This window comes from Enoplosus armatus, chromosome 4 (genome assembly GCF_043641665.1).
Source record: "Enoplosus armatus isolate fEnoArm2 chromosome 4, fEnoArm2.hap1, whole genome shotgun sequence".
Taxonomy (NCBI): Eukaryota; Metazoa; Chordata; class Actinopteri; order Centrarchiformes; family Enoplosidae; genus Enoplosus; species Enoplosus armatus.
The window spans coordinates 9287544-9311665 of NC_092183.1; the positions used below are offsets into that span (position 1 = coordinate 9287544).

The 24122-nt window shown below is 41.4% G+C and overlaps 1 protein-coding gene across 1 annotated transcript in view; it reads left to right on the forward strand.

Annotated features, from left to right (window-relative positions):
• LOC139283777 (dmX-like protein 1) overlaps nucleotides 1-24122 on the forward strand; it is a 46441-nt gene that overhangs the window by 13746 nt on the left and 8573 nt on the right. The window contains exons 15-44 of the mRNA XM_070903814.1: nucleotides 307-409; nucleotides 584-703; nucleotides 1069-1287; nucleotides 1800-2065; nucleotides 2222-3067; nucleotides 3264-3522; nucleotides 4374-4507; nucleotides 4749-4935; nucleotides 5073-5183; nucleotides 5479-5648; nucleotides 6370-6467; nucleotides 6620-6785; nucleotides 7758-7893; nucleotides 7989-8120; nucleotides 8920-9710; nucleotides 10109-10207; nucleotides 10713-10880; nucleotides 12252-12443; nucleotides 12763-12839; nucleotides 13088-13093; nucleotides 15223-15344; nucleotides 16436-16693; nucleotides 17146-17330; nucleotides 17663-17811; nucleotides 18058-18143; nucleotides 18287-18488; nucleotides 18919-19036; nucleotides 19441-19503; nucleotides 21478-21564; nucleotides 23014-23132. Coding sequence (XP_070759915.1) covers nucleotides 307-409; nucleotides 584-703; nucleotides 1069-1287; nucleotides 1800-2065; nucleotides 2222-3067; nucleotides 3264-3522; nucleotides 4374-4507; nucleotides 4749-4935; nucleotides 5073-5183; nucleotides 5479-5648; nucleotides 6370-6467; nucleotides 6620-6785; nucleotides 7758-7893; nucleotides 7989-8120; nucleotides 8920-9710; nucleotides 10109-10207; nucleotides 10713-10880; nucleotides 12252-12443; nucleotides 12763-12839; nucleotides 13088-13093; nucleotides 15223-15344; nucleotides 16436-16693; nucleotides 17146-17330; nucleotides 17663-17811; nucleotides 18058-18143; nucleotides 18287-18488; nucleotides 18919-19036; nucleotides 19441-19503; nucleotides 21478-21564; nucleotides 23014-23132 — 5669 coding nt within the window. The remainder of the gene's footprint in view (nucleotides 1-306; nucleotides 410-583; nucleotides 704-1068; nucleotides 1288-1799; nucleotides 2066-2221; nucleotides 3068-3263; nucleotides 3523-4373; nucleotides 4508-4748; nucleotides 4936-5072; nucleotides 5184-5478; nucleotides 5649-6369; nucleotides 6468-6619; nucleotides 6786-7757; nucleotides 7894-7988; nucleotides 8121-8919; nucleotides 9711-10108; nucleotides 10208-10712; nucleotides 10881-12251; nucleotides 12444-12762; nucleotides 12840-13087; nucleotides 13094-15222; nucleotides 15345-16435; nucleotides 16694-17145; nucleotides 17331-17662; nucleotides 17812-18057; nucleotides 18144-18286; nucleotides 18489-18918; nucleotides 19037-19440; nucleotides 19504-21477; nucleotides 21565-23013; nucleotides 23133-24122) is intronic.

The window sequence follows — 24122 nt, forward strand, 5'->3', positions numbered from 1 at the left end:
TGCCTGAAAAGAATATTAACATAAACTTATCCCCTGACATAAAGGATATATAAACTGTAATATATTTAATAGCCATAGTTGAATTCTAGACCATTGGTAGCATAAGATATTCTGCAGTTGACTTCTGAATGTGAAAGGTCGATCATTTAAAAAAAATGGGTGCAGAGCATACTTTCTCTCATCCCCTCAGGCAGTGTGTGTGTGCATATGTGTGTGTTTGTGTAACATTAACACAACTTGTGTCTGTGTCAGCGTGTTTGCGTAGTGGATGAGTGTCTGTATCGTAATAGCTGTTGTTCTCTGCAGCAGGGGAAGGAGACCCAGCTCCTGCATGTTTTTGAGGAGGATCTGATCCTCGGCAGTGAGAGAACGGAGAGCACGCAGGAAACTTCTGATTCTCCTCACACTGGTATAAACAAAATCTACTTTTTCTAAATCTGTGCTTTAAAATGTAGATATTTTTAAGGTTTAATATCAAACATTTGCACCACCATCAAACACATCGATAGTGGCGCTGTTCATTGATATTCTGTGTGTGTGTGTGTGTGTGTGTGTGTGTGTGTGTGTGTGTGTTTCCCTGCAGCCTCTAGCGAGCCGGCCTTCTCGGCACGTTTTTTCCTCGTGGTGGTCGAATTGACCCCAACAGGTCGCTCGCTCCTACACATGTGGCATCTCCATCTTGCAGCTCGACCCGTCACCATGGGTGGGTACTTTAAATAAAAAACTTGAAGAAGCGCTTGTATCAGGACAGTTTTACCCTAGAGAAAGTTACAAGAACTGGAAATTTGACCAAATTGTGATATCCGTTAGTGAGCAATAACTCTGAATTGATCATGTAGAAATAGTAGTTGCTTTTGAACACCCCAAGAAATTGTGGACAGTGTTTCAGAATATTCTGTGAACTGAATTTTTCTAACAAAAAATATATTTATGGACTCTTCAAATGCAAATAATGGCTCAAATGCAGTGTCAGTCACAAAGTAATTTATACAAATGAATAATGTGGGAACAGAAATTGTCTTGGTTTTTCTAAATGAGGTTTCCCTCTTCCTGTTTGTGTCCCCACAGAAGAGACCACGACTGACAAGGATGCCACCACAGCTTCTCCTATGAACAGCTCTCAGTTTAACTTTGACACGTTCAGTTCTCCAGTAACTCAGAAGAGTAAACCCTGCACCTCCAATCTGCAGAGTGCATGTCGCCTCAGCCTCACAACACACAGGCTATACAGCCAAGAGATGGCTCTGCCAGAAGGGGTGGAAGCCATCAGTGTTACACCCTCAGCAGGTGAGGGACAATGAGGACACACTCAAATACACATGACATACGTCTATGAACTTCCTCTGTGAAATGCAGGAGACAAACATCACAGCTTGCAGGACAAGTACATAGTCCATGAGCACAACACAAGGCATTCTGTGTAAAAAAAAGGGCAACATTGATAGCAGCAGCAGGGTTGGTATTAATTATAGTAGTAATAATAATTACATTCCTTTTTGCGCCTAAACAGTATTGTTATAATGGAATTAAAACAGGGTCCTCAATGTAAATGTGCCAGTTTAATAGCAGACCACAGATAAAGAAATTTAGCAGCTACTGAGGTCTTTACAGACACCGGTATAGACAAAAGTGAAAATTTTGTGTCGCCATGGGACCTTCAAGAAATGATGCTTCAGTTAGCAAACGATTTAGAACATTGATTCAAATCAATGTTTTGATTTTTTGATGAAGGGCTGAAAACATAAAGATATTGAGAAAAACTTCCTTGCCTAAAAGTGAATTGTCATCTCTATTCTTAGGTCACCTGAGCGCGTCGTGTTCTCTGCCAGCTGGCCGTGTGCCTTACCTCCTTGCTACTTCCTGTTCTGATGGAAAGGTGCGCTTCTGGAGGTGTAATGTCGTTGCAACAAAACCTTCCAGTATGGACAACCTGGTGTACCAGTGGGAGGAATGGCCTCTCCTGGTGGAGGAGAGGCTTCCCAACAGCAGCGCAGTAAATGTGCAAGGCTGCCCTGTAGAGGTCAGCTGCTGTCACACTGGACTGATTGCAGTTGCTTACAGGCAGATGCCAAACATGCCTCTGAACTCAACACCTCATCTGAACTCTGTCGGACTGTTGACTTCTCCTCCTACCCTTGCTTCCTCCCCTTATGTGCACTACAACAACAACAACACCCACTTGACCCCAACCCTGACTGTACAGCGTAGCCCAAATCTCACTCCAAGCCCCAACCCAGCAAACACTAGAGAACCATTGGTCCACATTGGCATCTTCCAGTGTGAGTCCACTGGTGGTTCGCAGTGGATTCTGGAGCAGACTATAGTCCTGGATGGCACAGATCCCACAGCTAACTATGGTATTAGCAATAGCACAACTGGGAGTGGCAATATTCCAAGTAACGTGGTCTTCTCTATACCTAACGAGAACTGCCATGGTTCTAGTAGTAAGAGCCTGGTTCATTTGGACTGGGTCTCCCAAGAGAACGGGTCACATGTTCTGACTGTCGGCATTGGGACAAAGATTTACATGTACGGCCGTCTCTCTGGGAAGCCTCCAGAACTCTGTCTCTCATCTGATGCCAGCAGAGACCAGAGCTTGTCTCGCCTGGTTCTGCTTCGATCAGTCCATCTGGTCTCCTCTGTTGAAGGCTCATTACCCATTCCAGTCTCTCTCTCCTGGGTGCGAGATGGCATCTTGGTGGTAGGCATGGACTGTGAGATGCACGTCTACTCCCAGTGGCAGCCCCCAGCACCACCCAAACCCAATGCCCCAATCGCCCAAGATATAGACATCAGCAGCAGCGTCTCCTCCATAATCTCAGCCGTCAGACAGAGCCAGGAGGAGGGTCTCAGCCCTGGGGCCCCCATGTCTTCTCTGGCCCCTCCGAAAAAGGCCCTGACAAGATCGATGATGAGCCTGGCTCAGAAACTCAGTGGGAAGAGAACAGTTTATGACCTGCCTGCAGAGATGGAAGATTCTGGGCTTTTTGAAGCAGCTCACCAACTCTTTCCCACTCTGCCCCAGTACCATCCTGTACAGTTACTGGAGCTCATGGATCTAGGGAAGGTAAGTTAGAGAAATTACTCAATTACTGTCTATACTTAAATGTATTTTATCTTTTCTTTTAATTATTAGTTCTCTATTTAAGCACCTTTTCCAGTTGTTATTATAATTGAAGGGTTGAAGCTGTAGCAAAGCAGACCAACCAATATTTGACTTATGTTCAAAATATAAATATGTAACATAATTTATCTGTCTTAAGGTTTATCGTGCCAAAGCCATCCTCTCCCACCTGGTGAAATGCATTGCCGGAGAAATTGTGGCACTTAAAGACAGTACCACCAATCCAGAGAAACGTGTGCGCTCTCGAACCATCAGCGCTGGAGGCAGCACAGCCAGAGACCGGAAGATGTTCAGCAAAACTGAGAACTCCACCCCTGACTACACAGAGATAAGCTCCATCCCTCCCCTGCCTCTGTACGCGCTTCTAGCAGCTGATGAGGACACATTGCCAAAACCTGGTTGGTATACAACACCTGGTTTTAGAATAATAATATTCAGTAATGACTAAAATAATAGTAAACTTTATTTCATTAGTATTGAACATAAGCCAAGTAAAGCAAAGTACTGAAAATATAATCATATTCAGAAAATATGAAGTTGGAAAATGACAATAATGAACCAAGCAAAAAATGGACAAAGGATGTTAACTTGCAGTACAAAGTTACAAAAAAATGATTTATTGAATGCAAGCCAATTATAGTGAGTTTATTTAAGGCACAGTTGTGCAGAAATGTCTTGCACTGTCTACAAAGGCATTGCCTAGGGGTTTTTTTTGTTTGTGTTTTTTGTTTTATTTTGTTAGCAAAGTGTTTTCACCTGCTGATCTCAGACTGTGCAGGAAATAACAGGTCTGAACATAAAGCTAGAGCCGGACCACTCATCACTTTAAAAAGCAATTAACACAAAGAAAAAGAAAAACTATGGAGATAGAGATGCTTAGAAATGTTGGACTATACTAACCTTAAAAGACTTATAGATAACAACTGAATAAAATTAGGTAGAATGTAGATACATTTTCTTCTGTGCTGAATTGAAAAGAGTGAAAATTTTGTTTTGTTAAGTCTGACAAACACAAAAATGTTCTGCGGAGAAACAATATTTACATTGGAAAAGCAACTACCATTTTTACTACCCTTCCCTGTTCTTCTAGTTTTTCCTCATTGTGTCTCTGGGGACACCACTGAGAATAATGAAAGCAGAAACATGTATACAGCAAAGACTTTCCTGCTCTTTGGTATTTTAATGTAATCTGCTGTCTCCCCTCTTATGTAATGCATGTAATTTAGCTCTGTCTTGTGCCTCCCTACAGATAAAGTGGGCAGTGTGAGCGGAGATAGTGGGCACAGTTCCAGTCACACTGATGCTTATGATGAGCTCTTTCAAACACCCAGCATAGCAGACCTGGAACCTCTGGACAACGATCAAGAGGAAACGGGGAACAAGGTCAGTTTCTGTTGGCTTGTGCTTGGCTAAAAGAGAATTCATAAAAATGAGAGTGGACAGCTATATTTTGGGCTCTTTTATTCCAGTGTGTAGCTTAAACATGCAGAATTGTGCATGTCAAGATTCATTTTAGATATATTGCTGCCTTAAAATACATTATTTCCTGCTTCCTTTTTATTATGTGTTGTCTACCATATAATTCGTTTTACAGACGGTCCTCTGTCTTGTTCACTGTCCTTAGGTTATTGACCTGTCCCAGTACAGTCCAACATACTTTGGTCCAGAACATGCCCAGGTTCTGTCCAGTCACCTCCTTCATTCCAGTTTGCCAGGCTTAACCCGTATGGAGCAGATGTCTCTCATGGCGCTGGCCGACACCATCGCTACCACAAGCACAGACCTCAAGGACAGCCAGGTCAAGAGTAAAGGTACGGCAGGGAAATAAAAACATAAAATAAGGGCTCTTGAAATGACTAGAAATGCATCAGATAAGAGCTCCGTTCCACAACACAATTTTATTATGTTTTGAAGTCGCAGTAAGAGCCGTCTGTCATTCATTTACCAGGTGGAGAGACACTGGATGAGTGTGGTCTCAAGTTCTTGCTGGCCGTCAGACTCCATACCTTCCTCTCAACCTCCCTGCCTCCAGCACACCGAGCACAGCTGCTACGGCAAGGTACAGTGTGATAGTGGTTGTCAAACTGTTTCATTGGAGCATTTCATCGCGGACGAGCAGGCAAAGACTGTAGCATTCAACACACTCGTACAGGGCCACTTTCACATCGATACAAATGTTCTTTTTCTAATCTAACTAGACCAAATTTACAAATACATTTTTATTAGTAGGGCAGATGTCCCTCAAAATTAACACATTTAGTTCTTTTTCCAAAATGCCTTAATGTGTTTTCATCTTGTATGAACATGCAGGACTTTATGTAAGTTTCACATGTCCCACATTCTTTTCTCTGCAGGCTTGTCAACATGTCATTATGCCTGGGCCTTCCACTCTGAAGCTGAGGAGGAGCTGCTGAACATGCTGCCTGCCCTGCAGAAGGGGGAGCCCACCTGGCCTGAGCTGCGCTCCATGGGTGTGGGCTGGTGGCTGCGCAGCACCAACAAGCTACGCAGGTGTATTGAGAAGGTGAGGCAGCTAATGACATTAGTTAATGATCATTATACATTTAGGTGGCTGTGCTCGAATCTGAAACAGTGACCCAGTGCCAGTTCGGTTGTCTAATTTTGAAGTACAAATTTGCAGATTGTCCAGTAGTAAATCAGTGTAAAAGAGGAGGTATATATGGAACGGAAAAGCCAGTACCTCTGTGGAGTTAAGTTTAATATACAGTTTCCATTTATATTTGAAACTACATTTGAATGTGGCGATTTGTTCAACAAAAAAAAGCCCAACACCTTCTATTTCTGGCTTCTCTAATGTGAAGATTTTCTGCTTTGCTTATTTGGTAGTAAACTGAATATCTTTGTGTTTTAAACTGTTGGTCTGACACTAAACAACACATAGACTAAACTCATTTTGATCAGGGTTGTCTCCTTTTTCTCCAAACAGAACTTGCGCAGAATTATTTTAAAGATGCTATAGTCACATAGAAATAGAATACACATAAAGGCTTTGAAGGTTGGCCATTAGCGTGTTAGCCCTGTGTACTTCATATTGATTGCTTAATTTATAAATGAATTGCTGTCAGGTAGGTGAAAGTGAAACTGAGGTTGCTATAAAATACAGCACTATAACTTTAGTTTGAGTTATTCCCTGAAATGACCCATAAAGCTACAACTTGTTCTGTGGATAAAACTGCATAGGCTGGCGAGTGAGCTGAATGTATTTTGTTCATTTATTTTGTCAGGTTGCCAGGGCTTCTTTACAGAGAAACAATGATCCTCTGGATGCAGCTATATTTTACCTCGCGCTGAAAAAGAAGGCAGTGGTCTGGGGATTGTACAGGTAAGCAAAACTAACATATGCATATGAAATACACATGCACATACAGTCATCACAAATTTTGCCCCTACCCATAACCAGGATTAGCTCTGTCAGGTCACTGAAGACATGACACCACTGTTGTTGTTTTGAATTCATAATGTCTTTCTCTCCAGGTCTCAGAAGAATGCCAAAATGACAGACTTTTTCCGCAACAACTTCAGCGAGGACCGGTGGAGGAAAGCAGCACTGAAAAATGCCTTTTCTCTGTTGGGAAAGCAGCGGTTCCAGCATTCTGCAGCCTTCTTCCTTCTAGCCGGCTCCCTGAAGGATGCTGTGGAGGCAAGTGGAAAATAGAAATGACACTTTGTTTGCAAGAAGAACTTGTTCCTTCCGCTGCAATGCCACTTGCCAAAGTTAAAAACCTTGCTTTCAGTGGTGAAGTGCTGCTCATTTGTTTTTACAAAATGTCTGTAGCATTGTAATTGTGTCTTTTTATTCCAACAAGTCACAGTCAAGGGCAGTGTTTGAAACCACATTTACAAAAACAGACCTCACCACCAGTAGTGTGCGGCATCGTTTTTATTATTAAAACAGCTCATCCCCACAGTGGTGTCTTTGCCAGGAGCTTTTAGCACAATGCACTGAAGAATTATTGATTTGCAGTTGATGGGTGTCGCTGTCTTTCCTCCTTTTTGTGGGAATTTTCAATAGCATGTTGTCACATTCATAAACCAGCAGCACTAGTCACAGCTAGAATTTCTGCCATTTATCAGGTTTGGGTTACGCCACAAAAAACCTACAGCTCTCCATCTTTTTGCTCACGCATCAAGAGGGCTGTTTCTGGTCATCTTGTTTGCTTGACCTTTATTACTCATCAAGGTTATTTCTGTTTCAAATGTCCCCGGAGCAATGAGTCACATTATTTCATCTGTGTGAGTAACTGGAGCTTTTATGGAAATGAGTGTCACCCAGGCAAAGGGCTATCATTGACTTTGCGTGGTCTCTCTGGCTGGGAGGTAGTCTCATTGAAATGCACCTCACACTTTATCAGTTGGGGACAACTACAACAACGTCAACTATCTACTAACTCTTTGCTGTGTGCTCAGACTTTTATTTTTTGGTTCTTTCCTTTTTTTTAACAGATAAACAGGAAAGCTATGACTTCGGGGGGACGTTATTTCCTACTGGATTACTTTATATCCAGAATATACATTATTTGTCTGCTTATGTCTTGTCTTATCTCATCCCATTCAGTACTGTGCCAATAGCTCAGAAACCAACTGTGATATCTATCTTTATTTCCTCCTCCAGGTGTGTTTAGAGAAAATGCAGGACCTGCAGCTGGCCCTGGTGATCTCCAGATTGTATGAGTCTGAGTTCGAGACAGCATCCACCTACAAGAAGATCCTCCAGAGACATGTTCTGGGACAAGACAAACAGGTGCAGAGTTTGTTTATGTCATAGCCTCCACAAGCCATTGTTTTTACTGGCGAAAATGTCCTATTTAATCAAACTACCCATTGTTATTAGACTTTCCAGCAGCTATTATAATTCTCTTTGTGTTTCAGATTCGAGCCCACCAGGACCCGTTCCTGCGGAGCATGGCTCACTGGGTCCTGGAGGACTACAGCAGGGCCTTGGACACTCTACTCGATCAGCCTTGTAACAGCGCCAGCTCTGGGTCCACTGAGGGCAAATGTGATGCTGGTAGGTCTGCAGTGCTCTTATGCAAAGTTTGTATTGTCAGAAGCCTTTGAAATTTCTCAATACCCTGTTCACCTTGTGGACATTGCCAGCCCGTCAAATGCAGCATTGCAGGTAAAACCAGGCGGGTTGGCACTGTGAGATTGACAAAGCAAAGTAACACAGATGGACACAGAAGAAAATATACAAAGCCTGCCTTTATGAATAGATGAACAAGTGAACTTAATATGAACCTCCCTTTGACTTAAGAGCCAACCAGTCCCAGTTTAACATCCCTGTGCTACATGTGTTCCAAAATTATGTTCTTAAAGCACATTTAATATGCTCACAGAGAAGAAAACACTGGCTAAATGGTTCTTCTACTTGATAGATGATGTGCTGTCCAGGCTGGGTTTTCAGTATGAATTGTGTGGTCCTTTTGAGATTGTTTGTACCTGGATGAAAGAGTGAACTTAATGCATCACTTTTTTGTCCACCGGCCGCTCTCAATAAACTGTCAGTTTTTGAACTCCCAAATCTACCCTCTACTCGCCTTTTAAGTGACCACAGAATGCAGTTTGTCTGTGTATAAGTGCTCACATGCCGCATGTCTCAATTTGTTTAGAAGTTCAACAAAGATGCAGTCAGGCCAGCAAAAGCTCTATTTCTGTGCCTAATCCAATTACACAGCGTTTCCTTGCAGGTACTGTGATTAAAGCAGTAAAGGTGGCTGTTTTTTACCACCAACACAGATAAAAGCCAATTTTCTGTCTCTTTGTATCTATGACAGGTTCCTCACCTGTGTCTACATGTAACCCTGAGGTTTTCAATTTTTACACCTACCTTCGTACTCACCCACTCCTTCTTCGCCGTCATTTTGGCTCTTCAGAGAAGGCTAAAGTTGGCCTGACCGCTGAAGGTCGCAGGGCCGACTCCATCAGCCTGGAGGAGAGAAGACTGTTTTTCACAGCTGCATACGCACACCTGCAAGCTGGCTGCCCCATGCTGGCACTTGAAATCCTCTCCAAGATGCCCAAAGTCCGCAAGCATTCCAAGCTCCCCAACCAGGAGGATACAGGCATCGCTACTGAACTCAGCGTTGGGAGCAAGAATGGACAAACCTCAGACCCGGATTGGTCTCAGCCCGCTCTGAACGGCTACGAGTCGGATGGAAACAGCTTATCCAACAGCCAGTCAGATTCAGTGTTAAGTTTTGACTGGAGCCAGCCATCACTGACAATTCCAGATGAGTCCCTGGAGCTGAAGTGGGACAGTGACAGAGATGATGAAGATGATGAAGAGGACGAAACTAAAAATGGTCAGAGCGGTAGAACTGCAGACAGCAGCAGTGTGTTCCAGGACACGCAGGAAGCCATGTCGCCGCTAATGGAGACAATGACGGGAGAGGACAGTCAGGACGGCAACGACTTCATAGCACCATCTGATGACATCTTGGCGGCCCAGCTGAAGTTTACTGCCTGCTTGAAGATTATGACCAATGAGCTCCGGACCCTGTCGACGGGGTATGAACTGGATGGAGGGAAGCTACGTTATCAGCTCTACCAGTGGTTAGAGAGAGAGGTAACGGCACACGCATATTTAAACACTTTTACAGACTTAAAGGTCAAATCCATAATATTCTTTCCGTTTAAATATTGTTAATAATATCCATCTGTGTGGTGAAGCATTAGTCTGGCTGCACCCTTAGGTTCACTCAATAAAACTTTTATAACTTGCACAACTCTCACACATCCCTCCTGTCTTCATGCTCGATGTTTCAAGATTTCATCTCTGTGTGCGCACTGTGTCGGTGCATATAAACATCATATTGGTAATAACTCCAGTGGTTTTTCTCTAACAAAATTGTTTGCCTCTTCCTGTTTGACAATTTGGTGAAATGTTTTGCTTTCATTCCCACTCATGCAAGATGAATTCCTTCTTGATGAATTGATTTTAAGATAAAATCCTGTGTTCTCCAGGTGGTGGCTCTCCAGCGTTGCTGCAGCTACAAGCCCTGCTTGCCTGAGCTGTCTGTCCAGGGTGATGCCCCTGTTTCTGGGTTGGTGGAGGAGGAACAGGTGGGTGTAGATAGCTGTCTGCTTCTAGATCTGTCAGATGTTCATGAGGAAAAATCAATGCAACACTTGCTGTAATAAAGAATTAAGACAACAGCACTATAACATAGTTTGAAAAATTGTATTTTATTGAAAAATTGTTGCAGCATTTTTCCTTGGATATCTGAATGTTTGAACTCTGTTTATATTGTTGGGCTACAAACATCCTTCTAACATGCTGCTGTAAATTTTGCTCCATTGTTTCAGTTTCAGCAGCAAACATAATTACACATTCTCACCCTTGCACAGTACACGTACTGCGTATTTACATATTAAAATTGCATTTCAAAGACCCACTGGTTTATTTATAGTTGACAGAACAGATTAATGTGCGTTGTTTTAAAACATTGTTCTTTTTAGCGCTGTGGGGCTTTTGTTTGAACACTAGCCAGACGGATAACGTTGGCATATTTACAGTGATGTTGATTGATTTGTGTATGAAACTAATAAAGTAAAAATGCTTTTCCAGCCCGGGAGTCCTCGTGGTGACTGCCAGAGGAGCAGGAGACACTGGCTGCAGAGTAACCAGCCCTTACTGAGGATGTTTCTGAGCTACTGCAGCTTGCATGGCTCCCATGGTGGAGGACTGGCCTCTGTACGCATGGAGCTCATCTTATTGCTTCAAGAGTCTCACCAGGTAATTAAAAAAAGTACAGATGCACAGTGAAGGACACTGATAGATGGAGCATGACAATCTTTCAGTGGTAGCTAAGAAAGTCTGGCTTTGTAGCTGCTGCCACTAAAGAACCGCACTAACTGATTTTTAGGTTGATGGTGAAAGTGATAAAACAATAAGTCAATTAATCAATAAGCTACTTGTTGGCCATTCAAACTGTGATCGTTGTAAATGTAAACAAAATATATTTTTTGCAACACAAAAGATAATAACCATCAGCTGCATTTAAAAACATGCTCACCGTCAAGCAGAGCTGTAGTATTATTTATCTGATAACATATTCTCTTTGAAGGGAAGGGTACTGAGCAGATGAGGGGCAAAGTACAAATGAAAGATGAACATGACGCCATATGAAAGCTTGATTCCCAAGACAGACACACACACACACACACACACACACACACACACACACACAGAGACCTACTTATTGTGCTGGCGATCGCCTGCACCCCGCCAGCAATAGGCTGACAGGTTGTGCTGATTCTCCGAGCTCCTGAGGGAGGTCCTGCCTTAGGCTGACTATTAGAAGGTTGAGTCAAATTTCAGGAGGTAAACAACTCAGTGAGCCGCCATGGGAGCAACACTCTTGAATGTTAGTGCAGTCGATGGGCAGTGGGAGTCCTTTGTGCACTCCTACTTTGATTTAGAAATAAAAGCAGTTTCTTTTGTCCCAGCTCTGGTCTCATGGTTGTCAAATTTCTCTGTTGTTGTCGAGGAAATGTTTGTATTTATCTTTGTCTTAACTTCAGCCAGTGTGCAGGGCTTCTGTTGAGGAGGTTAGTGACAACTGAATGTGATTCATAAAGCGTGACGAACATAAGCCTGTGGTATCCTTACACACAGAGAGTCATGTTCAGGGATCTAGGAAACACACACAAAACCAGGCGCCCCTTCATCGCCTATCTAATGTCATTCACACATACACTAGAAAATGCATCATGCGCTGTATGGGATCATGTATGACTTATTATGGCTCAGGAAAAGGCTGTTGTTTCACAGTTCAAAGCAGCACCCCCTCATTTCCCAGGTCCCTTTGTGAGCTGTCTGTTTTACTCTCTAAAAAAAGAAATGAGAACGTTGAATAAATCTGCTCTTATTTTTTAAGTTTACTGTGGTGTGTGTGAAGTGTAGTTAAGTATACTGTATGTCTCAGTGTATATGATGAGTGTTTTTTGTGAACAAACTGTTCAATGTTTTAATTTACTGATACGTGATCCACATTGTCAATGTGTAATGTTTATTCATGAGTGCATCTGTTAGTATACCTGCAGACATACTCTAATGACTGAACCCACATTTTATTATGTTTCTCTCTCATTTTTCTCCCCACAGGATGACTCCATCCAATCAGCAGTGACGCCATGTTCTCAACAAACCTCGATCCCTCTTCTGATGGCTTGCACAGCTAACGTGAAGACGGTGGTGGCCAATCCCATCGTCTACCTGACCAATCTGACCCATGACATCTTGCAGACCATCAATGCGCTCGACTCTCCTCCACATCCCGATGTTGTTAACAATGAGGTAACACAGTCTCTGCTGTCATTTTTCCATTTCTTCTTCTGGTACTGTTGATTGCATAAATGTAGAAACAGGGACACCATTAAAGTTGTTTTTTAAAATGTCCCACTCAGTACTGCAATTCTTTAAAAATAAATACATTCATCAAAATTGTTCATATATAAAAGCAAAACACTATATATATATCATTATTGGAACTCATTTTAAAGTTTGTATTGTGAATGTTAAACAAATGCTTGGACTTGTAAGGTTTTTTTTGTGTTCTTTTAGGTGTGTTTAATTTTATTCATGCATTTCAAACACTAATTATTTATTATTTCAGATCTATGTGATGCACACACTGGCTGCCTCCTTGTCCGCCTGTATATATCAGTGTCTGTGTGATGGACACACCCACAGGTAAGTGCCTCACCTGTTACCAATATTTTGAAGCTCTAAACCCTCTAGGCTTTCATGTTGCAGGGACTGTTCGACAAACATAATCAGCAGCTGCATACTGAACTTTAATACATCACAAACCTTGAGCTGCTGTCAAGCTGTCCATTTCTGAGCAATGATTCGGGGATCTAGGGAAATAAATCGTTGCAGATCCCAGCCCAGTGTTTGAAAAAGTGCTTTCATGCAGCCTGACTCAAAAAAGGTTTGAGTTCATAGTGGGTATCTACACTGCAGCATCTCTCTGAGCAAGCTTCTTGAATTCTTTATATGACTTCAAGCGATGCTTAACTTTGATACAACTTTTTCATTTTCCACCACATTCACCTTGACACAACTCCATTAACAGCGCTAGCCGGCACTGGATTATTTATCCATCAAGAGTGATCTGTCTGCCTATTCTAAGCATTAGCATTTAAAAGACAAATTGCTGGCAAAAATAATGTTAATTTGTGTCCCCCGGTTTCATTTGTGTGTGTGTGTGTGCGTGTTTGAGAAGGTTTTTAGACTTATTGGAGCAGAATGATAAGAGATAAGGGGGAAGGGACATGACTACTGGTAACCAAGCATACTTTATAATGAGAGGGTAATGCACACATACATCTCAAGTCTAACACTACAAATGTAATACCAAAATGAAAAATGCTATTCGAGATGTCTTAGGCTTTGTTCATGAAAAATTATTTTAGCGCATGCTTGAGGGTGGTTTTACAAAGCGTGCTGTGACTTCAGAAAAAGAAAAATACAAACCAAAAATATGACAGTCACTTGTCTGTTTTGATCGTGTTGAGAATGATTTATGAAAGCTGCAAGGCTGCTGTTTGTCATTCTTATTGTAAATACTTAATTGGATTTCTGGTTTTGACAGATGGGAGGAACATTGTTTATTTAAGACACGTACGTACCATAACTCCCAATCACTTTGACAACAACCCAGTAGGATTTCAACTTTGTGTGTGTGTGTGTGTGTGTGTGTGTGTGTGTGTGTGTGTGTGTGTGTGTGTGTGTGTGTGTGTGTGTGTGTGTGTGTGTGTGTGTGTGTGTGTGTGTGTGTGTGTGTGTGTGTGTGTGTGTGTGTGTGTGTGTGTGTGTGTGTGTGTGTGTGGGATTGTTTTTTTTTCTTAAGTAACGCATTTGGCTTACAGCTGTCCTGCTGTGTGAGTTCCTGTCACGGTTCAGCCAGATTGCTTGATGTTGTACAGAATCATTTTAACTTATGCTTGACCAGGCTGAGACCTTGTTTTAGAGTTATAGTGATAGTGAGACAGTATTGCTTGTATCAATTAAATTATGTGTCAAAAAGGTTTTTGTTTTTTTTACTAAGAAAGTGAACGTTCATTATTTTTACAGAGCAAGCTCTCTGGTATTTCAAACCTCACATAACTTGCATCTTCCTTATCCACCATGTACACATCCACCATTTATCACTTACTGTTTGTTAGTTGAGCAGTCGAACAAAATTAGCAAGGCTGTTTCTAATTTAACACCATCTTTGTTATGGTAATTATGATATAAACTCTCCTGGTGTGTCGCTGCAGAGGTTTGATGCAATTGTGCTTCTGTTTTTTTCCTATTGGGTGTGTGAGCAAGAGACCGAGTGTGTGAGAGTGTGTGTGAATTTTTTTAAAGATATTTCAAAATGTAGGTTGCGGGAGTTGAGTGTTGCCGGCAAGTTGACAGTATTTTATATACGTGTTCTGCTCTTTTCTCTCTCTGTTATCATGTTGACTACAGTTTAATTTAGTTAACCGTTAACAACCAACAGGTACATCTGTATGAAGCCTAACAGCACTAGAGGTCCCTGTACCTGTAGTGCGGTGTGTTACTTTAGGGATTACATTTGTCGAAGTGCTTTAAGACCACACTGACAGCCCCTCTCTGAGTGATGTTCTCTTTGACTTTTTAATTCTTTTTGATGATTTTTCATCGAAGCTTAAAAGGGGACTTATTGCATATTAGAAAGTCAACTCCCTGGTGGTTTAAGCATTCAACATTCTCTGTAAACATTTCCTCTGCAACCATCCAAGTTTTTTTCTTTGTGTTCATGTGTTGAAAAGTCACTTGATGCGAGAACTTGAGTACTGACGTAACCTGAGATGCAGCCCATTAGTATTTCATGTCTTGACTGAACAAAGCTTGACAGCTGCATCATAGTGCCTGTAACTTAGAAACATCATCCCAGAATTCAGAACAAAGTTAACACATTTAAAATAAAACATTTAGACATTATATATTTACACCACCTAACCCAGTTTATAAAATGTCACATGTAATATGAATGTTTTGCTTTGTGACCTCGTACTGACATTGTGTTGTTGCTTTCTTTTGCCCGTTGAATCTCCCACAGCCATGTGAACCATTTCACAGGGACCGTATATCAGAGTGTGTTGCTGTCTCAGAAGCAGCCAATCAGAACTGTCAGCATGGATGAGTCTGTTCAGCCCAACACCTCCCCTTCACAGTGGCCAGGTAAATGAGCCAAACCAAACACATTTTTTGCTTGAATTAAAAGAAACAAAGCATATTTTTCTTTTTGTCAACAAGTGAAAGACCCAAACCAATTTCTTAGTACTTACCAACCGTTCAACTCCAAGCTCATTCGTTGCTACTGAGCAACTACTACTGTACATTGTTTAAAACAGGTCATGAATATATAGTTAGATTTTTTTAAAAAGGCTCAGTAATTTCCTTATACTGCAAGTCACTGTCGTTTTTATCAAACGTTACTAAAACATGAGTAAATAGTGCGTGAGGACTGAGGACAGTTTTCAGCTCCGGATTAATACACATTTAGTGCTCTAGTGAGTATTTACAGTAGCTGGACGGTGTATGTGGGATTGACTCAGAATAAACAACCATGTTCATTATAATGAAGGAACGTGTCACTCAGTGCAACAACGTGGCTCACTGATTTGTTTTTAGTAGTTTTTGGACATCAATTGGAGGTCTTGCGCTGAGGAATAAGCTTGTTAGTCGGATCAATACATTGTTGGTTCCTTTCATGGGATTTGTTCACAATAAGAAAACATTGTTTTTGAGTATTGTGAGCCTTTTTACTTGAGAGGTTGAAAATGAGAGGTTATCTGTACAAGGTGAGAAAAAAAACCCAACCACAAATGTTTGATCTTGTAGGTTGAAAAGATGCAGCAATACAAACTTTTGGGAGCTTGTTTGAGTGTGCGGACAACATCTCTTTTTCCTTTGTTTGCTGTTTCTGGTCTGCACCTGTAACTAACTGTGGTTGGAGGTGCCCATTATCCATCTTTACAACCTTTTCCTTTAATTAAACCTTTTAACGCATTCATCAATAAATTGACTTACAGTGGGAAGTGTAATCTGCTTTCTGTTTCTTCAAATGCAAATGTGGTCTTGGTGTGTTTTGTTTGCATTTTTTCACATTGTGTATTTTATTTAGTAAGCTCAATATTTTGGTCATCTACTATACACACTGCAGTCCTTGTAGTTTACTCATTTTTAAATGGTTCTTAAAATGCTGTTGTCCTTTTCTCTTCATTCCTTTCTCTTTCCCCGCTTTCCCTTCCTCTCATCCGTCTCTCCAGGTATCGCCTCTCTGATTCGCCTGTTGAGCTCAGCAGGTGAGGAGAGCCAGCCAGGCTTAGCTGTGCTGCTCTGTGAGATACTGACTGCTGTCTTCCTCAGTCTGTTTGTTCACGGCATGGCCACTCACTCCTGCAACGAGCTGTTTCGCATCGTGGCCCACCCCCTCAACAGCAAGCTTTGGGTGACGGTGTTCGGAGGAGGCGCCCGGACCCCTGTCATAGAGAAACCCAACAGCCCAACAAGAACACCCCCACCAGGTTAGGACGGATTAGTTTGCCTGATCTGGTTTTTCTTTCCGACGTTCTGCCTGAGTGGCTGTCTCTCTGTGTGGGGTTTTTCTTTTAAAGGTGACCCAGTAGCTAAATCAAATCAGTCCTGCTAAATTAATTGGGTTCCCGTCTGTGGGTCATAGTGAAATCCATCAACCTATTAGTGTGGGAGCTGTTTCCCTCACACTCTCCGTGCTACTCTCTCGTGGTTAGTAGAGGAAACCTGATGTAATGCCACTGTAATTCCTGTTTACTTGACAAAATTTAGACATTTCAAACTGCTGTTCTTTTCTTCTATTTTTAGGAAGATAGTTCAATATTTACAGCTGATGTTATTGCCATTAGCAAAATAAAATCACGTCAGGCTTAGCGTAGGGTTGTGATGACAGCTGAAATCATAGATGCGGCAATTTAACAAACACTTTCTCTCGACACCCCAGCCTCACCAAGCGGCTCAGAAAGGAAGTCCAGACGGTTCAGGCTTCTGTCATCGCGCAGCGGATCCAGAGAGGAGCCCCCATCCAGTCCCAAGCACGGCCCTGTGGTGGAACAAGAAGCTGCCTCCATCTTTAAAGAACGATTTGTCCCTCCAGAGCTCAGCATTTGGGATTACTTTATCGCCAAGGTAATCCAAAGTAACGACCCCCGAAAAATCTGTTAACATGAGTTTAGTTTGAGTTTATTTTATTTTCATTAGGATAATGTTTCTTATGCAGGGTTCATGTATAACGGCATAGTTATATTTTGATCATGTTATCGTTATGGTTATAGTTCATATCTTATGGAAGTACACAGGCAATTTGCAGTCATCTAGCTATGTCTACCTGCTATAATAAACAACAAAGCTGAATGGCAGCAAATGAAAGAAAAATTTAATTTAAAAAAATTATTTTTTATTTGGGTATTTTTTGTTTGTGTCTCTGTCTTATTCATAGTTGTTGTTGTTATATCTTTTAGCCTTCGCTGCCACCATCAGAAAGCAGAATTGAATATGACTCAGAGGAGAGCCAGGGCAGTCAAGATGAAGATGAAGACGATGATGAATATGAAGATGTGTTTGACCCCAACTCTCCGCAAAGAGAGCATTCGAACCACAATTCATACAGGTAATGACACACAGCTGAGTGGTTATCACTGCGAAGAGTGACTCCTCTTCACTTTAATCCAAGCTGCCTCCAGTAAACCTGCATGTGTTTACAGCTGTTTGTGTTTTTCCATTGACTTTGTATTCAGTCACACTGCCTCTAAATTTAGCTCCACGTTCAGTCTGAACACAACTTTATGGCCCCAGTTGGACCCATTTAAAGTATGTTTAAAATTGTAATCTGAGTTGTTGATTCTTCTCCTCCCAGTTGGTGTTTGATGCGTCTGGCAATGGTTCAGCTGGTGTTGGTCAACCTCAAGTCCTTTTACCCAATGGCAGGATATGATCTATTAGGTAAACACTAAAATACACCACACCCCCTCTGATGTACTGATGTCCAGGATGTAGGTTAGTGCCGCCCCATTTCTCACTGCCTGTCTTAGCTAATCTTATTGCCTTCTTGTTTGTTTGTGTGTGCCTGCTTCTATTTAACGCAGATCTGCCTGTGGGCTCTCCACTGTGTCACGCTGTGCTGAAGACGCTGCAGCGTTGGGAGCAGGTGCTGCAGAAAAGGCTGGAGATCTTCGGGGGCCCCCCTTCCAAGTATATCTCCACCCACCTCCAGGATGAAACGGCAACACCTGGTCCCGCCCTGCTCAGACACAAGGCCCTGTTTGAACCATCCAACACCCCGTTCAGGTACCACCATGAGCCTTAGTTGTTGTTTGTTGATGTACGTTTGTATTCACCCAGGGGCTTCGAAAGGTTTTTGAGTAGACAAAGCAACTCATCCTTTATGATATCGCTCCAAGCTTACAGATATACCCTTCAGCTTTTAAACATCATGAATTAAATCTCCATAGATTCAAAGTTTTATCCTTCAGCAGATGTGACCCCTATAGATTTCCACATGGCTCGTACTGTACGCACTGTAGGGGTTTACTGTTACTGTATGTGCATTTCATGTGTTTTGCCTTAAGCACCAGATATGTGGAGTTTTCAGATCAGCACCACTGGCACAAATCAGAAATAATATTGTGTAACACATTTAGTTGTGCTTCAGTGGACTGATACAACTGATTTAATGAGCGTGTGTGTTAATATGCTGGAGGTGTTCTATTCTTTCCAGGACGAGCCACCCTTCAGCGCTGCCAGTGAAGCGTCTGTGGCAGTTTCTGGTCAAGCAGGAAGAAGTGCAGGAGACTTTCATTAGACACATCTTTACCAAGAAACGGGACCCGAACGAGGTACACCATGTTTACAACATGCCAACCCACTGCATGAACTGTCTCCATGTTGCACAGCTAGCACATTGTATTAATTGTGACTGAATAACACATTAACTATTGTTATGATAAAATCCACAAGTCTCTGTATTTACCCCGCAGGCGCACTGCATCATTATTGCTTTTACATCCCCATTGGCGCATTTTCTGCTTCTTCTGTTCCGCATGTCGACCACATGTATTTTTACTGCCTCCAGTTGCATGTTGATGCTTTAATTTTATTCAAATAATTACACCCTGTTTGATTAACAGCACAATAATTCAGTTTCTGTGTGTGTTTTGACTGCATGGATCACTGGTTGTTGTTGTATGTTGTGTGTGTGTGTTTTGTGCGTGCGTGTGTGCTGCTTCCCCAATCATTAAAGTCGGGTGAGGACCAGACTGACAATATGAAATGTTCAGGGATGGAGGAGACAGGAAACCATCAGGTACTGCTGCTTCAGATAAATTGTGACTTGGGTTGGGGTGGGGTGGGCTGGGTACCAACTCTCCGTACTGGCTAAACTGTGTCCATGGCAACAAGTACTGAAAAATGTCAAGAACCAAAATTGCCTCTAAATGATTTAATTAGATCCTATTCAAAATTATTTCAAATTATTTAGAATAATTTTTAAGATGACTAAAGTTCTTGTTTTTAGAAGTGCGTGTTTATATTCAGTGAAGTATACAGTAGCACTGATATTTGAAAAATATCAAACAATGCCCAGTCCTCGGGGTGGGAGAGACATTTCTGTGTTAAAAGTCTGGGAGATTATAATCCTGAAAATGGAATGTTTTATAGATAAAACCATGCCATTTGCTTGTTTTTGTAGTATATCATTAAAAAAAATTGATTGTGACATGAAGACTGCAGAAAATACTTCCAGATGAATTTGGTCACAACTGACGAAAGGGACTTCATAGTGGTTTCAGAAATGAATGATTGGTCACACCGTTTGCCAGTGCGCTTTACAGCATAGACCGGAGCATCGCTCTAATGGTGTCATTATCACACCAAAGTCATGTTTGGTTAATTGTGGAAGCTAAAACTGTAATTGAGATTTTTATATGATTAATCATGCGTCCCTGCTCTCTCGTAACTCTGAATAATAAATCTAAGTTTCCAAGAACCAGCCTGCAGCAGAAAATGGCATTGTTTTATGTGAGTTTTTGTTGCATGTTCACAAAAATATGTGATGTTTTAATTAACAACAATACTTCTGATTTGTCAAAATCAATGAGAAAACACTCCTTTGCTCTGCACAGATATTGTGAAACCTTTTGACACATACTTCACTTCACCATACTGTATGTGGGTGGTACAAAGTGCACCATTGATTAGATATGGGACATCACCATCATGTGCCATGTATTTGCCTCCTACAGTAGAATAGTAAATGTGGCCTGTCACATAAAATCTAAGAAACATAAAAATTGTGATCTTGACAGAATTACAGTTTGTGTATTTTCCGGGCCATGAACTCTGTATGTTCCTGTCAGTGTTGGATATTAATCTTACATTAAGCTGTCTAAATATTAATGTGAATGTGAACCATAAATCTTAAATTGCACTGTACGCTGATGCTTCATAGAGGTTTTCTAATCGTGTGGCTCTCACTGTGCAAGCTGCCACGTTGTAGCTACTCCATTTGGCTCAGTGTTAATTAACCCAGTCTCTCAGAGGACAAGCTATGAAGCTGAATAGCTTCTGATTAATGGGCCCAACACTGTCGCAGTGAATCTGCGTCCCACAGGGATTATGTGCTCGGCGAAAATGGCAAACCACCATATTTAGATTTCTGCAAGTTTTACTTTATTCCATCTGACAGAAAAAGACGTGGTCTTTTCCCCTTGAATAAAAGCAGTAAAAACTTTAATTCAATCTTATGCTCAAAGGATGCCTGTCTCGTTTTGACCAACTTTGGCATCGAAATGTACCATCTCTGTACAATATGCAGAGCTACAGTCTACAGTATAGCCTACTCTGCATACATCCCATAGGATCTCCGTGGTACAGTGTGTGCTTGTGCTCATTGCTCAAGGGTTGTTGTGCTCGTGCTATCTAATGGCGCTAACCCAGTTATGTGTGCTGTGTCCTGATGCACCTCACATGTCCTCTCCTAACCTCGAAAGGCACAACAAACAAACACGTAAACATAAAGTGCACTTATTATATAGTGTAGAAAACAAAGAGTAGGCTTACAACATCAGCTCTGTTATCTTCTACGATAAATTTGACTCTTCATTCATCACCCCCCCCCCCCATGGATCTTGTCGGGTCATTGGTTCTGTAGCATGAAAAGAAATGTCTCTGAAGTTATGGCTTTTATTTGTCTGCAGGAAATGTTTTCCAACGTTTCCAACTGTAATGATTGAATCTCCACGGTGATGATTTGTGTCTGTTTGTTTTTTCGTCTGTGCAGACTGAGTCACATCAGGGCTGCCCCGGAGGAAAAGCACGCATCATCCACAAGGAATCTGACATCATCACAGCCTTCGCCATCAACAAGGTACTCTCTCACACAGATGTCACTGCAACACTATATACTATGAGAAAAGCATAGTGTGTTTTTAAGTAAGGACTTCATTGGATTATCTTTTTATTTAAACCTCACACTCTCACAATGTCCAACTCCAGAATAATGTGTGATTCAATTTGTTTAGTAATCAGTACTATGAAAGCCAGTGCGGTAATCTCTGTATTAAAGTTATATTAGTTTTTTTCTCGGTTACTGGGAACACATTAAATACATAGACATGCCTTCACACATATTCAAACCTTAGTTGTAGTTATTGGAAAACTGCAAACAAAAAAACTGCTTTATTTAAGTGTCTTGTCTGTGTGAGCCGTTTACTGTAAAACACACTCTATGAATCTCACCTGCAGAGATTTTCTTTGAAAACAATTTAAAGCTCTCTAATCAATATTTTAATATTAACAGTATATCAAATTGTCATTTTTGAAAGGGGTTGCTTGTAGCGACAAACCCACAGAACAATTATCAACTCTGCATCCCTCCGAAGCTCTAACGCGTATTTTAGCGTTTCTTAGCTCAGCTTTACTGTTTTGGTTCTGCGTTACTTCTCTCATCAACGTCTTTTCCAGCTCTCATAAAGCCCACTGTACAGTACCTGCCCAGCAGCTGACAGCAGACAGACAAAGTTAGCAACTAGCTTTTGAACACATTGGAGCATGTAGTAGCTAAAGAGCCAGATATTTCCCCCAGGAGTTGGTGGAGACCAAAAACAGAGCTAAAAGGAGAGAGAATATTGGACTAATAGGTATAAAATAAATGTTAATGCTGCCCCATGCCTGCTTGATGTGTAAATAAGAAACTGTTTGCTAACACGTTTGTCATTTCAACTTCATCAGGTGATAATATGCCAGTGTTGTATTTCCTCAAGTGACAAAAACTGTGCATAATGTAACAATGTAACAATGCCACCTGCCAAATAAAATCAACGTTTTGTATTCTGGATTTGAAGTTTTAAACTGTGGTGCATTCAAACAGAATAAAAAAAACGTAAAAGTCATAGCTTCACTTTGACCAATGCACCTTCAAATTCAGAGCACGTAATTCAAAACAAATCTCAAATTGTTTTGCCGGTGGCACAACTCCTACACTATAGCACCTTTGATGTTGTTGCGCTCGTGTTTTCTTTGTCTGATATAGGAAGAGGTTCACACTGTGATACTCTTGCATGAATGTAGCTATTTATTTAAAGGGAAGCGGTGGTGCTGGCTTCTTCTCAACTATCAAAGGATGGTGTACCTTGGGTCGTCATTAAAAGCAAAAAGTTCGATGGTTTTGTGACCACAGGCAGAATGAGTTGGAAAAAGTTTTGTGGACTTTCGCAAATTTTGCACATACATTAAGCCCTCACCCTGTTTTCCGTACCCTTATCCACGCTGTCCCCCGGCTCCCCCTTTCCCCATTTCCCATCTGTCTGTCTCTCAGGCAAATCGTAACTGTTTAGTCATGGCCTCCACCCATGACATTCAGGAGTTGGATGTGTCATCCATTTTGGCCACACAGATCTTGACGTGGATCGATGATGATGATGCCGAAGTCAAAGGGTAAGAGAGTAATATGTGTGTGTGTTTGCGTGTGAATACTGTACCTGTTGAGGCCAACGGCTGTGAGGGTTCATCCAGAGTAGTGTTAACGAAAATGATGACTAAATATGTCTGTCAACAACCTTCCTCTCCATGTCGAGACGATGACCAGATGTCATTAAACACTTACCTGTGACTATATCAACATGCAATATTGTTGACGAAAACAGGAAAAAGAGGTTGCACCATATCAAGACTACACCGGCAGCACACAATGAGCACAGTCAGGAGGACGTGAAGTAACTTACATCAGCTATTTTACAGAAAACAAGTTAAAGTTAGCAATGACAACAACAGGGCTTAGGAGAAAGAAAAGAGGTGATTATTTGGGCCCATTTTTGTTACAATGAGGCTGAGAAAAACAAAACAAATGCATTGCTTTATCAAAAGGGAAGCAATGTGGCTGTAAAATAGCCAGTAAGAATACCACAATCCTGAAGAGACACACTAAGGCTCACCACAAAAAGACATTTTTTAAGCTATTGATATTGGTTTTGGCTGGACTAGATTGACTGATATGTTCAATATAATCTGATGACTAAAAATGTCAACAGTTCATCGACTAAAACTATACTGAAATAGTTAATTTTCTTTGATTAAAATGAGACGAAAATGCCCAGAATTTTAGTCAAATAAAACTTGACACAGGACTAAGACTTAAAAAAAAATAGCTGACAAAATTAGCATTAATCAGAGAGTAACATCAAGTCACCTTTTCACCCTCATACCAACAGAGGTAATATGAGTGTGGGTGTGGGACAATGTGATTGGCTTAGTAATGATCGTGTAGGTGGTGTATATGCATCTGTATTATGTGTCTATGTGTGGATGTGCTGCATAATCTATATTTATTTGTGCGTGGCTGCTCTTGTAAGAGATATTATCAGAACAGGGTTTCTTTTTGTCGGTATGTGTTATCATTGTCCCTACTCTGTTGTAGTTTCTCTATAA